The sequence below is a fragment of the Saccopteryx bilineata genome, chromosome 2 (assembly GCF_036850765.1).
Source record: "Saccopteryx bilineata isolate mSacBil1 chromosome 2, mSacBil1_pri_phased_curated, whole genome shotgun sequence".
Lineage (NCBI taxonomy): Eukaryota > Metazoa > Chordata > Mammalia > Chiroptera > Emballonuridae > Saccopteryx > Saccopteryx bilineata.
In genome coordinates this window covers 270,882,152-270,900,126 of record NC_089491.1, presented here as the reverse complement: position 1 = coordinate 270,900,126, position 17,975 = coordinate 270,882,152, and the positions used below count along the sequence as shown (strand labels likewise).

Here is a 17,975-nt window from a genome sequence, read left to right as displayed (position 1 = left end):
TTAAATATTTTAACACATCATTTGGTTCAGAATATTTTTTTCCTTATTTTCCTCCTTAAAATCCAGGGTGCGTCTTATGGTCAGGTGCGTCTTATGAAGCGAAAAATACGGTACTATATTTAAACATTTTTTTTTCCATGTAAACTGTCCTTTTTCATTATTCTAACATGAAATGACATCAATAGCCAGTCTTTTATGGCACTATATATTATGCACAGATATAATAGTATACAGAGTGCTTTACTAGGTGTTTTGACAGATATGCTCTACTATACAGGTTTTATTTTTTTTTTCTTTTAATTACAGAGACAGAGAGAGGGATAGATAGGGACAGACAGACAGGAACGGAGAGAGATGAGAAGCATCAATCATCAGTTTTTTGTTGTGACACCTTAGTAATTCATTGATTGCTTTCTCATATGTGCCTTGACCGTGGGTCTTCAATAGACTGAGTAACCCCTTGCTCAAGCCAGTGACCTTGGGTCCAAGCTGGTGAGCTTTGCTCAAACCAGATGAGCCTGCGCTCAAGCTGGCGACCTCGGGTCTTGAACCTGGTTCCTCCGCATCCCAGTCCAATGTTCTATTCACTGCGCCACCGCCTGATCAGGCCAGGTTTTATATTTTTAAAATGTACAGAATATCATCATACCTATTCTCTTGGGCTGAATATTTATTTATTTTATTTTCAAAGGTTTAATGAAGAGGCTAGAGGAGGAGATAAAGTTTAATTCATATATAGTAAATGAAAAATTTCCTAAAGAATTAGAGAACAAGAAAAAAGAATTGCATTTTTTACAAAAAGTGGTGTCAGAGCCAGCTATGGGCCATTCTGATCTTCTTGAACTTGAATCGAAAGTAAGTAAGAATTATCTTTTTATAGCTCCTAATTTTATCTCATCCTTAGTCCTGTGAAAATTTGCTTTCTATAGTGTCCTACTCTCAGCTCTTAAATTAACCTGCAGTAAGAGTTGATAACTCTATGAGAGGTTGCTCTTTATGAGGAATCATAGCATATAATGCTGTTACTTAATATATATGATGTTATAAAAACTAGTCAACTGGTTAGGAAACTAAGTAACTGGGATATAAATTAATGTATATGATAGACTCATAGGTTTATGTATTCATAATATATAATATATGGATGTAATATAATGTATTCATAATAATTAGATGGCAAATTTTAAATATCATTAATTTTTATTTCCAAGAATAATGTTATAACAATTTTATATTTAAAGCTAATGTACAGTGTGTCTGTAAAGTCATGGTGCACTTTTTTTTTTTTTTTTTTTTTGCATTTTTCTGAAGCTGGAAACAGGGAGAGACAGACAGACTCCTGCATGCGCCCGACCGACCGGGATCCACCCGGCACGCCCACCATGGGGCGACGCTCTGCCCACCAGGGGGCGATGCTCTGCTCATCCTGGGCGTCGCCATGTTGCGACCAGAGCCACTCTAGCGCCTGGGGCAGAGGCGAAGGAGCCATCCCCAGCGCCCGGGCCATCTTTGCTCTAATGGAGCCTTGGCTGCGGGAGGGGAAGAGAGAGACAGAGAGGAAGGCGCGGTGGAGGGGTGGAGAAGCAAATGGGCGCTTCTCCTGTGTGCCCTGGCCGGGAATCGAACCCGGGTCCTCCGCACACTAGGCCGACGCTCTACCGCTGAGCCAACCGGCCAGGGCCCATGGTGCACTTTTGACCAGTCACAGGAAAGCAACAAAAGATGATAGAAATGTGAAATCTGCACCAAATAAAAGGAAAACTCTCTCAGTTTCATACCTATTCAGTGCAGTTCAGTGTGGGCTCACGCACAGATTTTTTAGTGCTCCTTAGGTAGCTATCCCGTATAGCCTCTACAGACTCGTCACTGACTGATGACCTACCAGAACGGGGTTTCTCCACCAAACTGCTGATTTCCTTCAACTGCTTATCCCACCAAGTAATGTTATTCTTATGTGGTGGCGCTTCATTATAAACGTGCCGATATTCACGTTGCACTTTGGTCACGGATTCGAATTTAGCGATCCACAGAACACACTGAACTTTTCTCTGTACCGTCCACATCTCGACTGGCATGGCTGTGGGCTGCTCCGCTGTATACACGGTGTTACGTCATTCGTCTGCGCATGCGCACATGCTGCCACATCATCCTACAGAAACTGGGAGGGTTTTCCTTTTATTTGGTGCAGATTTCACATTTCTATCGTCTTTTGTTGCTTTCCTGTGACCGGTCAAAAGTGCACCATGACTTTACGGACACACTGTATTTATTAGCCTTTTATGCCAGCTTTGCAATCACTAAACTTTCTTGTAATGCTCATTGAAACATGGTATCATAACACTTTTGCTTGGTAGAAATAAAATACTAATTTGATGTTTATTTAAAAAAATAACAAATATGATAAAAATTGAATGATTTTGACATGCTAATCTCTTAATGTGCTTAATAACCACTACAATTAAATACATAATTCTGATCATTTTATTCTTTTAATTTACTTATAGAAAGAGGTCCAAGTCAAATTTACTTATAGAAAGAGAGGGATAGATAGGGACAGACAGGAATGAAGAGAGATGAGAAGCATCAAAAATCAGTTTTTTGTTGCAACACCTTAGTTGTTCATTGATTGCCCTCTCATATGTGCCTTGACCGTGGGCCTTCAGCAGACCGAGTAACCCCTTGTTCGAGCCAGCGACCTTGGATCCAAGCTGGTGAGCTTTGCTCAAACCAGATGAGGCCACGCTTAAACTGGCAACCTCAGGGTCTTGAACCTGGGTCCTCCGCATTCCAGTCTGACGCTCTATCCACTGCGCCACCACCTGGTCAGGCAAATTTGGCTCAAATTTGAAGTCATAAATTAGAATTTAATAGGACTCTCGTCTTTTCAAAAGACCGATATACTGAAAGCCATGTAATTTTTATTATTATTATTTATTAAGGGACTATATGCTTCTATTGGCTTTATTCCGGTTTGTTTGTTTGCTTTTTTACATTGGAAAAGATTTTTTCCAATTTAGATTAATGAGTATGATAAATGACAGCTAAGTTAGACCCACAGATGATTAGAACAGGAAGGTTTTCAGATGTCATCCATGTCACCTCTCAGCTAGGTTCATGAATTCTTTATAAAACCTCTGGGGAATGCCCATCTGGGTTTGCTTTATCACTTACAGTGACTTGAAAGTCACAACCTAGGTGAGGGGATAGCTTCAGATTTTAAGAAATTGTCTTTTTTTAGATTTTATTTATCTATTTTTAGAGAGAGATAGAGAGAGAATGCGAGGCGGGGGGCAGGAAGCCTCAATCCCATGTGTGCCTTGACTGGGCAAGCCCAGGGTTTTGAACCGGCAACCTCAGGGTTCCAGGTTGACACTTTATTCACTGTGCCACCACAGGCCAGGCAAGAAATTGTCTTTTTTTTAATAGTAATGTATAAATATTTCATGCTGAATGCTTTAGGATAATTTAGACATATGAATGGTTAAATCCATATAAGTAATAATGTTGTGTAAATATTTATCATGAACCATGATGTATTAATTATTTCTAAAAGTAATCATAACAACCCACTCATAACATTAACGGAACTGTTCCATCAAATCACTGATAAAAATTGTAAATTCAAAGTTTGGTTTGGGAAATTGCCCCTTTGCATATTCATAGGGAGAGACTTAAACTTTCTTATTTTCATGCTGTTTTAGATAAATGAAATAAATACAGAGGTCAATCAGCTGATTGAAAAGAAAGTAATGAGAAATGAGCCAATAGAGGGCAAGCTCTCCCTGTATAGGCAACAGGTAAGACCATCGTTTTGGCCCACTGAGCTCTGAACATCTTCATAAACACCAGACAAGCTGTGTTATCTATAGCATTCAAGTGAGAAGGAAGAATAAAAGTTCTTCTGTCATTGCTAATCTCCAGATTATAACAAGGAATTTGTAAAAAAAAGCCACAAAAGACATGTGTTCAAGTTTGAAACACAGTACACCTGATAATGCTGAGTTTCCTTTGCGTCTGCCAACTGTGGTGATAGGAGCTGTTTGAGTTTATATCTGAGTGTGGGATTTGATTGTTTAAATGAAAGGCTGAGTTCTGTGAATCAAAATATTTATAAACTTTAATGAATTAAAAGAAATATACTGTTTCAAGTTCAGAGTTAGTTTGCAAGAATAAAATTCATTGAATTTTCATGATCAGGCACTTATTTTATCCACAACTATTAGATTGTGGGAGTATGTATGTTGTTATGTTTTTTAGACAAAAGCTTCAAATGAAAGCCATGGATTATCTGAAAAGAACCCAGGCAAGAGTTTAGTATGAAGAGCATTCTGTAACCTCAGGAAATACTAAGCTATGTGACAAAGCATTATTCAAGGACATTAGAATTTTTCAAAACGTTTTTATAATGGAAGATTTCAACCATATACAGAGGTAGATTGTATCAACACCTGCATAATTCTAGTGACTCAGGAGTGTGACTTTGAACCCACATTGTATTTCTTAGAAGGCCCCAAATATAACGGATGTTTTAACATTTCGTTTTTAAAGTATGTATATTGAATTTGGATGGGACGACCTGTTTTGTAGGTTTGCGAATAAAGCACTCTTTTTTCTCCCAGTGAAGGTAGATCTGCCATGCAGAAAAACAATAGACTTGTGCCTGCTTCTGCTTACTTACCTAGAATGTCTGTCTTTTCAGAAGCATTTGAATATTACTTGACAAGATTTTAATATTTTTGTTACTGTTGCATTTTTATTTCTTTGCCAATATGTCCTGTATTTTCAGTGCTTTGGTCTTCCATTTGACTGATGTTTAATAGACATTGCATGCCCCTACTAAATGCATTACTGGCGATGAGAGGTATTGGTCTAGGCCAGGAGAAGCCAACCTTACATGGAAATTTCAGCTTGGTAAAATCTGAAAACATAATTTCACAATTTAATAGGAAGAATGTGTTTTATTTTACATTTATACTTAATGCTTATCAGGCATCCATCATTTCTCGTAAAAAAGAAGCAAAAGCCGAAGAGCTTCAGGAGACCAAGGAGCAGCTAGCAAGCCTGGAGAGGGAGGTGTCGGCGAAGACCAGCCAGGCCCGGGGGCTCGGGGGTGTGGAGATCCTGAGGGGGGAGGAGGTAAGCGGAGTTCGTCGCAGGACCAGGAGGCGAGCATTGTCTTTGTTTGACACCATTCATGTTTTCGCCTTTTTTTACTTTAAATGTCGATAATGGGAAGTTCATCTTATTTCTATAAAGCCTATTTAAAACTGAAAACTCTCTGCCGTAATAGTAAGGTATTCTTGCTGTATAAAAACAGATCTTAGTGATTTTATGAGCTAATGTTCCAAATTTCCGCTTCTTAATTAAGTGGATTTATTTATTTATTTATTCATTTATTTATTTATTTTTTTATTTATTTTTGTGACAGAGACAGAGAGAGGGACAGACAGGAGAGAGATGAGAAGCATCAATTCTTCATTGCGGCACCTTAGTTGTTCATTGATTGCTCTCTTATATGTGCCTTGACTGGGGGGCTACAGCAGAGCAAGTGACCCCTTGTTCAAGCCAGTGACCTTGGGCTCAAGCCAGCGACCATGGGGTTATGTCTATGATCCCATGCTCAAGCCAGCAACTCTGCACTCAAGCTGCTGAGCCTGTGCTCAAGCTGGATGAGCCCGCACTCTAGCTGGCAACCTTGGGGTTTCGAACCTAGGTCCTTTATGGTCCAGTCTGACGCTCTATCTACTGTGTCACCACCCGGTCAGGCTAATTAAGTGGATTTATACTGGATTGATTTATTATAAGTATTAAGTTATAAAAGTGAAACAATAATTAGGAATAGATAAGAAAAAAATTCTTAACTGTTCTTAAATATAATTGCACAGGGAGCTAAGAAAATTACTAGGTTACTTTGTAGTAATGTGTGTTCAACCAGTTACACTGACACCATTAAAATGACTTCATGGTAGGTGCTTACAAATTTAAAAAATACAGTTGTCTCTTGTATTGCTATATATATTTGAAATTTTTAAGAGTGCTTTAACAGCTGTTATTTCATTTATCCTTTTTTCAGACTCTTGAGATTAGTAGGACAAGTAATAATTGCCATTTATAGATGGTTAAACTTAGCACCAGAAACATAATTCCTCATCCCCTTTACATAAAGTTAGCTCAAGAAAGAATGAATAAATGAAGGAAAATATTTTCAGCTTGGAGCTTTTTTTTTAGCAAATCAAGTGATAGATCACATTTTAATTCCTGAACATGTCTTGTACTTTACCACCTCTTAAACTTTGTTAATTTTATATTAGCTACTAGGCCTCAGCAAAAGCTACTTTGAAAAGCTGCTCTGTCCATACCTCCTTTTGGCTTTGTAAAGTTAATGACTTCCTACTGTTACAAATTGGCCCTGAACCTTAGCTGTGCCAAACACTTTTCTCTGTGGTGCTTCTGATTGTAGCCTCCCCATAAGCCTTTTAGCTTACTGGGGAAGTGGTCGATTTCAGAAGTCAACATTTGATTGAAACATTCCTTTAGCTCTTTTTTTTTTTTTTTTTTCTGAAGTTGGAAATGGGGAGGCAGTCAGACAGACTCCTGCATGTGCCTGACTGGGATCCACCCGGCACGCCCACCAGGGGGCGATGCTCTGCCCATCTTGGGGTGTCCCTCTGCCGCAATCAGAGCCACTCTAGCGCCTGAGGCAGAGGCCACAGAGCCATCCTCAGCGCCTGGGCCATCTTTGCTCCAATGGAGCCTCGGCTGCAGGAGGGGAAAAGAGAGACAGAGAGGAAGGAGAGGGGGAGGGGTGGAGAAGCAGATGGGCGCTTCTCCTGTGTGCCCTGGCCAGGAATCGAACCTGGGACTCCTGCACACCAGGTCGACGCTCTACCACTGAGCCAACTGTACAGAGCCTCCTTTGGCTCTTAACGTCCCCTTCCACATTGCTTGGAGATGGCTTAGGGACAAGGGAGTATTTTAAATGATACTTTTAAATGACACTTGGAAGCCAACTTCATGTGCTTCATGCTTCATGACATCCTTGCTATCCAAGAAAAAAGAGATTATGCAGCAATTTTGCTTTATAAGAGAACATATTACCTTCTAGCATTTTCATATTTTCTCAGGAAAACGCTGCCCAATTGACAGGAGATGCTAATTGCTATGGCCACATGTGGCATGAGTAGTGCTTACAACTTTGTGGTAGATAGTCCCTGTGTGCAAACAGAAGGGAAAGAACCTAGTGCCAAGCTATTAGCCTTTGTTTTTTATTAAATATGGTGTATAGGAAAGTGATGACAGAAAAAGGCATTCTTTTTTTTTTTTAATGAGAAAAAGATACCTTTGGAAATTATATGGTCAGATTAAATTTTAAACAATGGTCACAAGCTAAAACAAATCAAGAAAATCACTTACTTGGTAGTTACCTAAAAGAGCAAAAGGTACTGGGGAACATTAAGCACAATTTTACAAGTAACAAATCTTGGTAGACCAATTTTATTTTCTCCTTTGATAAAGTGATATATCATATGGACAAAAGGGAAGAAGTTTGTTATACTTAAAATTATATAATATAATATAGCTGGACTTTAATGAGGTTTCATTTGATACCACATGGTAATCACCGAAAAAATCACATTCTTTGCCATCCATCTGTTACCACAGTTGGTGAGAAGGTATCCAGATGTAGTAGCACGGTGTTTGGAAAGAATACTAGGCCTGGACTCACAGATAGAAAAATAAGATGGGGGGAATATTTACTGAGCACTTTTTATTACACAAGGCTCTGTGCTAGATGCTTTGCAAATGTATGCGTCCTTCTTATAAGAGATGTTATTGTTATTGAAATTTTACGATGGAGTAAAGGGAAAGTGTAGAGTCACACAGCTAATAAGTGGCCAAGCTGGGAGACAGCTCTCTCTCCTGTGTTCCTTTTGACCTTGAGCAAATCACTTCTCTATCTATTAAGTGGGGGCAATTGCTCTTATTAAGATAGAGTCTTTAGCTCTCTCTCTGTCTCTCTTCTCTAAAAAATGAATAAAAAAAAAAAAGATAGAGTATCTAAAAAGGGTCCTTGTTTATTATAGTTTATCATTTTCACTTTTTTTTTTTTGTATTTTTCTGAAGCTGGAAACGGGGAGAGACAGTCAGACTCCCGCATGCTCCCGACCAGGATCCACCCGGCATGCCCACCAGGGGGCGATGCTCTGCCCCTCTGGAGCGTCGCTCTGTCACGACCAGAGCCACTCTAGCACCTGGGGCAGAGGCCAAGGAGCCATCCCCAGCGCCCGGGCCATCTTTGCTCCAATGGAGCCTCGCTGTGGGAGGGGAAGAGAGAGACAGAGAGGAAGGAGAGGGGGAGGGGTGGAGAAGCAGATGGGCGCCTCTCCTGTGTGCTCTGGCCGGGAATCGAACCCGGGACTTCTGCACGCCAGGCCGACGCTCTACCACTGAGCCAACCGGCCAGGGCATTTTCACATTTTACTCTCATTGTGTTGCTTTGCTTCAGGCAATACACAGAAATAAGCACAGGAATGTGTTTAGCTCATATTCTACTAGACTTCCGACATAGGGGGATATTTTCCTGCCCACTTGAATCTATCTTGATTTATTGCTCTTTATACTAGTAGTATTCAGTAGGTGCTAAAAAGGTTAAGTTTAGAGACTATAATCTCTTGACACAACTAAAAATTGATAAAAATTAATATTTAATTTTTTATATCTGTACTGGGTTTAATTATATAATAATTAAGTATAAATCTGGTTGACATGATATTCTCAAAGAATTTTGATTGCTGCATCCCTGAGAGAAGTCACCTAAAACATGCTATCGAGGTTTGCCTTTGATCCTGACCTGTGTATTATTTTTATCAGTAAATTAGATTAACAATAATAATTAATGTTGATTATGTGATTACAATATGCCAGACCCCTACTAGGCTTATTATGTACATCATTTTATTTATTTCATTAAACAACTCCATGAGCTAGATGTGATTGTGAGGCACCCAGAAGATTTATGCTGATACACCCAAGATCACATTGCTAATAAGTAGCAGTACCATGATTTGAATTGAGGTAGTATGGCTCCCAAGCCCTTAATAATTTTCATAGGACAGGAATCAAAAAGAATAGTCAGCCTGAGACAGATGATAGAATTATGATTCAAAATTATCTTGGGAGGTAGGAGCATTGTGTTTGAACAAACGAAATGCCATTCATGAGATTATAAGTAAAATGTCATAGAATTCAAGTTCTGTCTTTCAGCTCAACCCATCATTCATTGGTAATACAGCTTTAAAAAACAAAATATTGCACTCCATTCATAAAAATATAATACCCAATTTATGGTGAAATTAAATCTGGACTATTATTTTATATTTTTGGCTTCATGTTTTAAGAGGCATATATAGTCAAACCAGGGTCCAAAGGAGAGTTACCAAAATGGATGGAAAGTCTGGAAACTTTCGTAAAAAGAATTATATATTAACTAAAAACAAAAAACTAAAAAGCCTTGGTGGGTTGTCTCTGTGGTAGAGTGTTGGCCTGGCGTGTGGATGTCCCAGTTTTTATTCCCAGTCAGGACACACAGGAGAAGAGCGCCCATCTGCTTCTCCACCCCTCTCCCTCTTGCTTCTCTCTCTCTCTCTTCCCGTTCTGCAGCCATCACTCGATTGGAGCAAGTTGGACCCGGGCGTTAAGGATGGCCCTGTGGCCTCTGCCTCAGGTGCTAAGAAGAGCTCAGTTGCTGAGCAATAGAGCAATGCCCCAGATGGGCAGAGCATCACCCCCTAGTGGATTTGCTGGGTGGATCCTGATCAGGGTGCATGCGGGAGTCTGTCTCTGCCTCCCCTCTTCTCACTGAATTAAAAAAAAACACCTCTAAAAAAAGACATAATAAAATTTCATTTAAAATCAAAAGGATTATGGAAAGGATGGTGTGCAGAAAAGAGTTAACATAGCAGGCCTGAAACTGCTATTCTTAGAAAAGCTTGCTTGCAAAGTTGGCCCTTGGCTGGCATCAGGGAACTTGGATTTTAGAAGGATTCTCACCATTCCCTGATAAGAATGGCTCTTACTGCCTAAACTGTACGTGCAGAGTGTGGTTTATGTTGAATGCCTGCTTTTTTTCTGGGAGTCTGAAATTTTGATATGGGTGAGGCAGAGCGTGCCTTTGTGACCAGCCCCAGGTAAAAACCGTGAGCACTGAGTCTCCAATGAGCTTCCCTGGTTGGCAGCATATCACAGGTATTATCACAATTTATTGCTGGAGGACTTAAGGGTGAAGACTCTTGGGTTTCTCCAGACTTGACCCCATGTGTCTTTTCCCTTCACTAGTTTTGCTTTGTATATTTTCACTGACATAAAGCATGCCAAGAGTATGACTATGTGCCAGGTCCTGTGAGTTGTCATAGCAAGTCATTGAACCTGGGGATGGACTCAGCAGTGGTCGGCAAACTGCAGCTCGCAAGCCACATGCGGCTCTTTGGCCCCTTGAGCGTGGCTCTTCCACAAAATACCACGTGCAGGCGCTACCTCGATAAGGAATGTGCCTACCTATATAGTTTAAGTTTAAAAATTTTGGCTCTCAAAAGAAATTTCAATCGTTATACTGTTGATATTTGGCTCTGTTGACTAATGAGTTTGCTGACCATGGGAGGGTAATACATACATTGAATGCGCACTGTATCATATTCTTCTTTTCAGTTAACTGCTACATTGCATTCCATAGAAGGGAGTACTAGATTTATTCCAACTAAGAGTGTATAAGAATATCTGCTCTCTTTGTTACTTAAAAGTTTTCACCAGTGTTTGATCCTCAAGCTTTTAACTTTTTGCCATTCTGACAGTATTTTGCTTTAATTTTTATTTTTTTTGATTAGGAATGAGATTGAATATCTGTCCACATACATGTTTGGGTTATTTATATTCCTTCTGTCTTTCCTTGTTTATTTTCTTTATTTTTTCCTAATGGGTTGGATGTTCTTTCCTATATATTACCACATTTTTACATATATTCTGGAAAGTAATCTGGGTAATTGTTTTCTTCTTGTCCGGTTCTCTTTTTTTGGTGACAGAGACAGAGAAAGGGACAGACAGGAAGGGAGAGAGATGAGAAGCATCAGTTCTTCATTGTGGCTCCTTAGTGCCTTGATGAGGGGGCTACAGCAGACCAAGTGACCCCTTGCTCAAGCCAGCAACCTTGGGTTTGAGGTGGTGAGCCTTGCTCAAACCAGATGAGCCTGTGCTCAAGCTGGCAACCTTGGGGTTTAAAACCTGGGTCCTCCACATCGCAGTCCAATGCTCTATCCACTGCGCCACTGCCTGGTCAGGCTCTTCTCATCTGTTAACTTTTTAGGTGGTGTGTTTTGTCACACAGAGGGTTTTCTTCCCTTTTCTCCAAACAGCTTTACTGAGATGTAATTAACATACAATAAACTACATATACTTAAAAGTATAAATTATTGCTGTTATTTCAAGTTATGATGACTTCAAGTATTAGTAACCTCAGTGTTCCATAATTTGGAATGTTTTTAAAATGTTTACATAAAAATATCTGTATGCAGATTCAGTGTGAGAGGAGATAGCAAAGCAGTAAGATAACAGATAGTGCTTAAGTAATAAGCTCTCTTCCAGGAGACATCCTACCCTGTTATTATTTTCCCAGCTCACACCTCACAACCCTGAAATGTATTCATGTATGGTAACAGAGCAGGGTGAAGACCGCTTGTTCAGGTCTGCCTCCCCTAAGAAACCGGTCAGCCCTGTGCTGACAGCGGCATGGTCTCCACCGTTTACTTCATAGCTGGCCTGTGTAGGCTTTTGGTAAATGTGTAGAAAACCCAAATGAAAAAGAACACTATAATATAGATATACTTTTTCATTAGAAAGATGATAATATTAAAAATATCTCAGGACTTCAGTTGAGAAGAAAAATTATTTTGTGGAACTCTTCATCCTAACCATAGTTGTTTATTTCATTGTATAGACAAAGTAATTTTTAAATACCTGGCCCCAAACCTAAATTTGCCATTTAATATGGAAGCCTCCAGGCAGTTCTTTTGGTAAGTGATTTGTCTCCTTTCACAGGCAACAATCTGAGCTTGATGACTCGGTCTCACTCGCTGGAAGGACAAATAATAGAGCCTGTGCTTCTTGCAGTAGCGCTGTGTAGCTACTGATCTTTACAGTCTTGTAATCATCTTGCTATCTGAATCTCTGCTTTCATTAGTAGAAAAGCAAACAAAAAAGTCAGTCCTAGTGCTGCAGTGCTGGTACTCTTCCCAGCGTTGTCATTCAAATGAATGCATGCCTTTTGGGTCTGAACCATTTTATAACAAAAACAGAACCTTCGGGCTAGGTTCCTTCCATGGCACTTCACGCAATGAAAGGCCACTCCTGGTTTATGGTACCTGGGTATAGAGTCCCTTGTGTTTTCTCCCCTAACCTTCTCAAGAAACTCAGCTGCTTTGCTGTCAATGGCTTCTTAAAAATATACTTGGCCAAATATTTATAAGGAGCTTTAGAAAGGGCCAAGCACGCCTGACCTGTGGTGGCACAGTGGATAAAGCGTTGACCTGGAAATGCTGAGGTCGCCAGTTCAAAACCCTGGGCTTGCCTGGTCAAGGCACATGTGGGAGTTGATGCTTCCAGCTCCTCCACCCTGTCTCTTTCTCTCTCTCTCTCTTCTCTCTAAAATGAATAAATAAAATAAAAATTAAAAAAAGATTTTTTAAAAGAAAGGTCCAAGCAATTTATTCTACAGCTACTGACAGAAATCCTAGAACTAAATTGCCAAGATTATGAAATCGTCTTTAAATACTTCAAAGAGAAGCACAATAAAGATAAGGGAATCCTGGCAAGGTTTACTGCAGCTGTCAGATCCTGAAAAATTAGGAATCAAATTTTGACACTTATAATTGAATCATCACCCTTCTAAGTGTGCCAAGGCAAACCTGTGATATTTTTAGAACCTTTCAAATCACATTATACTCTTTAGAGTTCATAGCAGGACCTGAGGCCCCTAAAATTTTCTAAGAGTTGGAACAAAACAGAATCAAATAATTTTGGGTCGATTCACTGTAATAGCAGTAATGTAATATATATGTACTCTAGATAATTCCACAATTTTAACCCAAAATTTGAAAACCTCTCAGAGAAATTTGTGAGAGTTAACTGCGTGGACAGCAGTTGAAAAAGCCATTTGGGACACAGTAACAGCTGTGTGCTGGTGACTTGGTTTGTAATAGAAGCACACAGACCTTGGAGGATGTGATTAACTTATTTCACAGATGGGTGTTCCTGTGCCATAAGTTTCTAGTAAAACAGTTTTCTACCAGCATATATCATGTTGCTTGTCATAAACTCTTTCAAAAGAATTAGCAGCTAGCCTGACCGATGGTGGCACAGTATTTAAAACATTGACCAGGAATGCTGAGTTCACTGGTTTAAAACCTTGGCTTGCCTGGTCAAGGCACATACAAGAAGCTACGACTATGAGAAAAATTCTCTTAAAAAAAAAAGAAGAGAGCCTGACAAGGCGGTGGTGCAGTGGATAGAGCGTCGAACTGGGATGCGGAGGACCCAGGTTCAAAACCCCAAGGTCGCCAGCTTGAGTGTGGGCTCATCTGGCTTGAGCATGGGCTCACCAGCTTGAGCGCGGGGTCGCTGGCTTACGCATGGGAACATAGATATGACCCCATGGTCGCTGGATTGAGCCCAAATGTCGCTGGCTTGAGTCCAAGGTTGCTGGCTTGAGCAAGGGGTCCTCAGTCTACTGTAGCCCCCGACCAAGGCAATATGAGAAAGCAATCAATGAACAACTAAGGTGCCACAACAAAGAATTGGTGCTTCTCACCTCTTTCCCTTCCTGTCTGTCTGTCCCTGTCTGTCTCTTTCTCTGTCTCTGACCCACACCAAAAAAAAAAAAAAAAAAAAAAAAAAGAAAGAAAAAGAAAAAAGAATTAGCAGTTAACTATCCATTGCCACATATATAGGCGATTATATTGTTTGTGCTTGGCTTGGTGAGATTTTTTTAATTTAAAGTTAGAAACATAATAGTTTAGATATTCAGCACTAGTTTTGATGGGTGATTTGAAAAGACTGGCATTTTAGTAGAAAACAAAGGTTGCTTTGAAACATTTTTTTCGGCCCTGGCTGGTTGGCTCAGTGGTAGAGCATCAGCCTGGCATGCAGGAGTCCTGGGTTCGATTCCCGGGTGGATCCCGGTCAGGCGCATGTGGGAGTCTGTCTCACTGCCTCCCCGTTTCCAACTTCGGAAAAAAGAAAAAAAAAACAAAACATTTTTTTCTTGCTTTAAAATAAATGGCAATTCTGAGATCAGACTTCAGGGAATCCAAATAATTTGTGATAAGAAGTATGACATGAAAAGATGGCCTTTTCAGGTTTTCTACAAGTCTGACTTCAGACAGAACATAAGACACAGACAAAGGGGCAAAAAAAAAATGTGACCATTGGGTCTAGTCATGCGCCTCTTGAACAGTTGGTACTATTTCATTGCACATCTAACTCTCTTGGACCTAAGTTTGTGGTTTTCTGTACTTAAAAATTATTCGATAAAATAACTGGCAAAGATGTGATTTAATTAATAAATGGAAAATAGCATAGCTATTGGACTAACAGGATTTAAAGACAGAAGTGCTCATTCTAATCCAGTTCTTCTCATTTGCTGAACCTTGGTGAATTGGATTAATTTCTCTACAGGTTTTCTTCTCTTTAAATTGGGAGTAGTGCTTTCTTCTAAACTTCTTTTTAGAAACTTAAATTTAGCATGGTACCTAACCAGGCTGTGGCGCAGTGGATAGAGTGTCGGACTGGGACGCGGAGGACCAGGTTCAAGACCCCGAGGTCGCCAGCTTCAGCGCAGGCTCATCTGGCTTGAGCAAAAAGCTCACCAGCTTGGACCCAAGGTCACTGGCTCAAGCAAGAGGTTACTCAGTCTGCTGAAGGCCTGCGGTCAAGGCACATATGAGAAAGCAATCAATGAACAACTAAGGTGTTGCAACAAAGAACTAATGATTGATGCTTCTCATCTCTCTCCGTTCCTATCTGTCTATCCCTATCTATCCCTCTCTCTGATTCTCTCTCTGTCCCTGTAAAAAAAAAAAAAAAAAAAAAAAAAAAAAATTAGCATGGTGACATTGATCAGTAAGAGTACATAGGTTCAGGAAAACATTTCTATAGCATTTGAACTGTTGATCATATTGTGTACCCATCACCCAAAGTCAAATTATCTTCCATCACCATATATTTGTCCCTTTTTACTCCCTTCCCCTCACCCCTCCCCTACAACTTCCTCTCCTGAGAGTGGTGCTTTAAAAAAAAAAAGTTCTTATACCTCAATGTACCAAAGGCTATATATGACAAACCCACAGCCAACATCATATTCAATGGGCAAAAACTATAAGTATTTTGCTTGAAATCAGGAAAAGACAGGGATGTCCACTATCACCACTCTTATTCAACATAGTACTGGAAGTGCTAGCCACAGCAGTAAGACAAGAAGAAGAAATAAAAGGCATCCAAGTTGGAAAGAAGTAAAACTATCATTATTTGCAGATGACATGATACTGTATATAGAGAGCTCTAAAGATTCCACCAAAAAGCTACTAGAACTGATAAGTGAATTGAGTAAAGTAGCAGAATACAAAATAAATATCCAGGTATCAGTTGCATTTCTATATACCAATAGCCCCTGTATAATTATGTTAACTAATGTCACCCTAATAAATTTAATTTAAAAAAACCCATAGCTTTGAAAAAAAATAGTTCCTCGTTCTTGACAATATACTTATTATATGGTTGTCTTATAAAGTCCTCACAGCTCATTCCTGTGGAAATAGTAGTCTTGCTGAGGTGGAAAATTTGCAGCAGGAGTGGAGATTCTTGTTTCCACATAAATATCCAGAGTGTGCCGGAACCCAGTCATACTTTTGAGTTCCAGATAAGCTTTAAAAGCATTCGGATGATTACATACTTAGGGAAATAAGCTGCCTTGGCCATTTAAAAAGCTAGCCTATATTTTGCCTGACCTGTGGTGGCGCAGTGGATAAAGCATCGACCTGGAAATGCTGAGGTCACCGGTTCGAAACCCTGGGCTTGACTGGTCAAGGCACATATGGGAGTTAATGCTTCCAGCTCCTCCCCCTTCTCTCTCTCTCCCTCTCTCTCCTCTCTCTCCCTCTCTCTTTCCTCTCAAAAAATGAATAAATAAAAAAAAATAGCTTAAAAAAAAAAGCTAGCCTATATTTTAATCATTACTATTACAGGTTCTAAAACATATTAAATGGGCAAAAGGAGAACGAACAGCTGTCAAATTCCATTTTGATCATGAAAGAGCTGGGTCTGTAAACTGGTCCCAAGCCAGGAGACAGCACTCTACAGCATTAATTTTATTGATCTCAGCATCTAAAATGATGGCTGCTCTTTCATAAATGACAAATTTAGATTACAAATATATATTAGTCCAAATGATTAGTAATGGCTGCTATAATGCACCTTCCTGCACAGTGACAAGCTTTATAGTTCAGTTTAATGACAGATTGGTTTGATTGACCCGCTGCTGCTATAGTGGACTATAGAATGCCTTTTCCTTAATATTCCAAGGATTTGTCGCACATCTCCTGTGCCAGAGTTCCTTTAAAATTATTGTTAAATTTTTTAGACAATTGAAAAATAAATCTCGAATAATTCACTCATAACCAACTGCCCAACACAACAGCTATTTTTACTTCTTAATTCTCTCCTAATCTTTGTATATAGACGTATACAGAGGATGTAGACTTGTAGGGGCTTGCAATAGTGATTATTCTATTTTAATTCTAAAGGTTAACCATCACACCTAGATCTTTATTTTTTGTTTATTCTAATTACTTGATATTTCTTCATTTCTTTAACATTTAGAAGGAGCAGTAATTACCTCATTTCTAAGTACTCTTTAATGGTTTTCAATAGAATGACAGACATTCATCATTATCCGTTCAATTTCTACAGAATTTTAGTAATTTTATATATAATACTTTTAAAATACCTAGTTTTATTTTAGACAAATAATCATTCATTTTATAACATTATATGTTTCAATCCTCAAAGGTTATAAAAACCCTTTATATAGTATATAACATACATTCAAGAATTGGCTACTAGCCCTGGCCAGGTAGCTCAGTTGATTAAAGTGTTGTGCCAATACGCCAAGGTTGCGGGTTTGATCCCTGGCAGGGCACACACAAAAATCAACCAATAAATGCATAAATAAGTGGAACAACAAATTGATGTTTCTCTTTCTCTCCCTTTGTCTCTAAAATCAATGTCTTCCACTCACCATGCACAAGAGGTTTTCCAGGGGACTAATAATATGACACATTGTTCAATATACTGAGGTAAAAGGACAAGGTACTTATATCTGAGCATGACTAGCTTGGGAGTTCTTTATAACGTTTTACCTAAATGCTGCAATATCTGACTGTACTAATGTTTTGGCACACATAACATTTGTGTCACGTGAATATACTAGAGTATATGCCATTTAGGAAGCTCTGTTCTGATGCAGTGCTACTTAAACTGGGGTTCTAGTCCACAAACTGTTTGTTACTAATCCATAACCATATGAGTTGAGAGGAAACATTAACATTATTTGATATTCCCTATTTTATAAATATCAATTGTTATTTGATATTTTATTATTTTATAAAGCAGGAGTCCCCAAACTATGGCCCACGGGCCACATGCGGCCCCCTGAGTCCATTTATCCGGCCCCCGTTGTACTTCCGGAAGGGGCACCTCTTTCATTGGTGGTCAGTGAGAGGAGCATAGTTCCCATTGAAATACTGGTCAGTTTGTTGATTTAAATTTACTTGTTCTTTATTTTAAATATTGTATTTGCTCCCATTTTATTTTTTTACTTTAAAATAAGATTTGTGCAGTGTGCATAGGGATTTGTTCATAGTTTTTTTTATAGT

General features: G+C 39.3%; 1 protein-coding gene across 1 annotated transcript in view; it reads left to right on the top strand.

The window, feature by feature from the left end:
* The window catches only part of IFT81 (intraflagellar transport 81), a 68,715-nt gene that overhangs the window by 14,689 nt on the left and 36,051 nt on the right, over positions 1 to 17,975 (top strand). Inside the window, exons 9-11 of the mRNA XM_066260609.1 lie at positions 692 to 855; positions 3,702 to 3,797; positions 4,990 to 5,136. Coding sequence (XP_066116706.1) covers positions 692 to 855; positions 3,702 to 3,797; positions 4,990 to 5,136 — 407 coding nt within the window. The remainder of the gene's footprint in view (positions 1 to 691; positions 856 to 3,701; positions 3,798 to 4,989; positions 5,137 to 17,975) is intronic.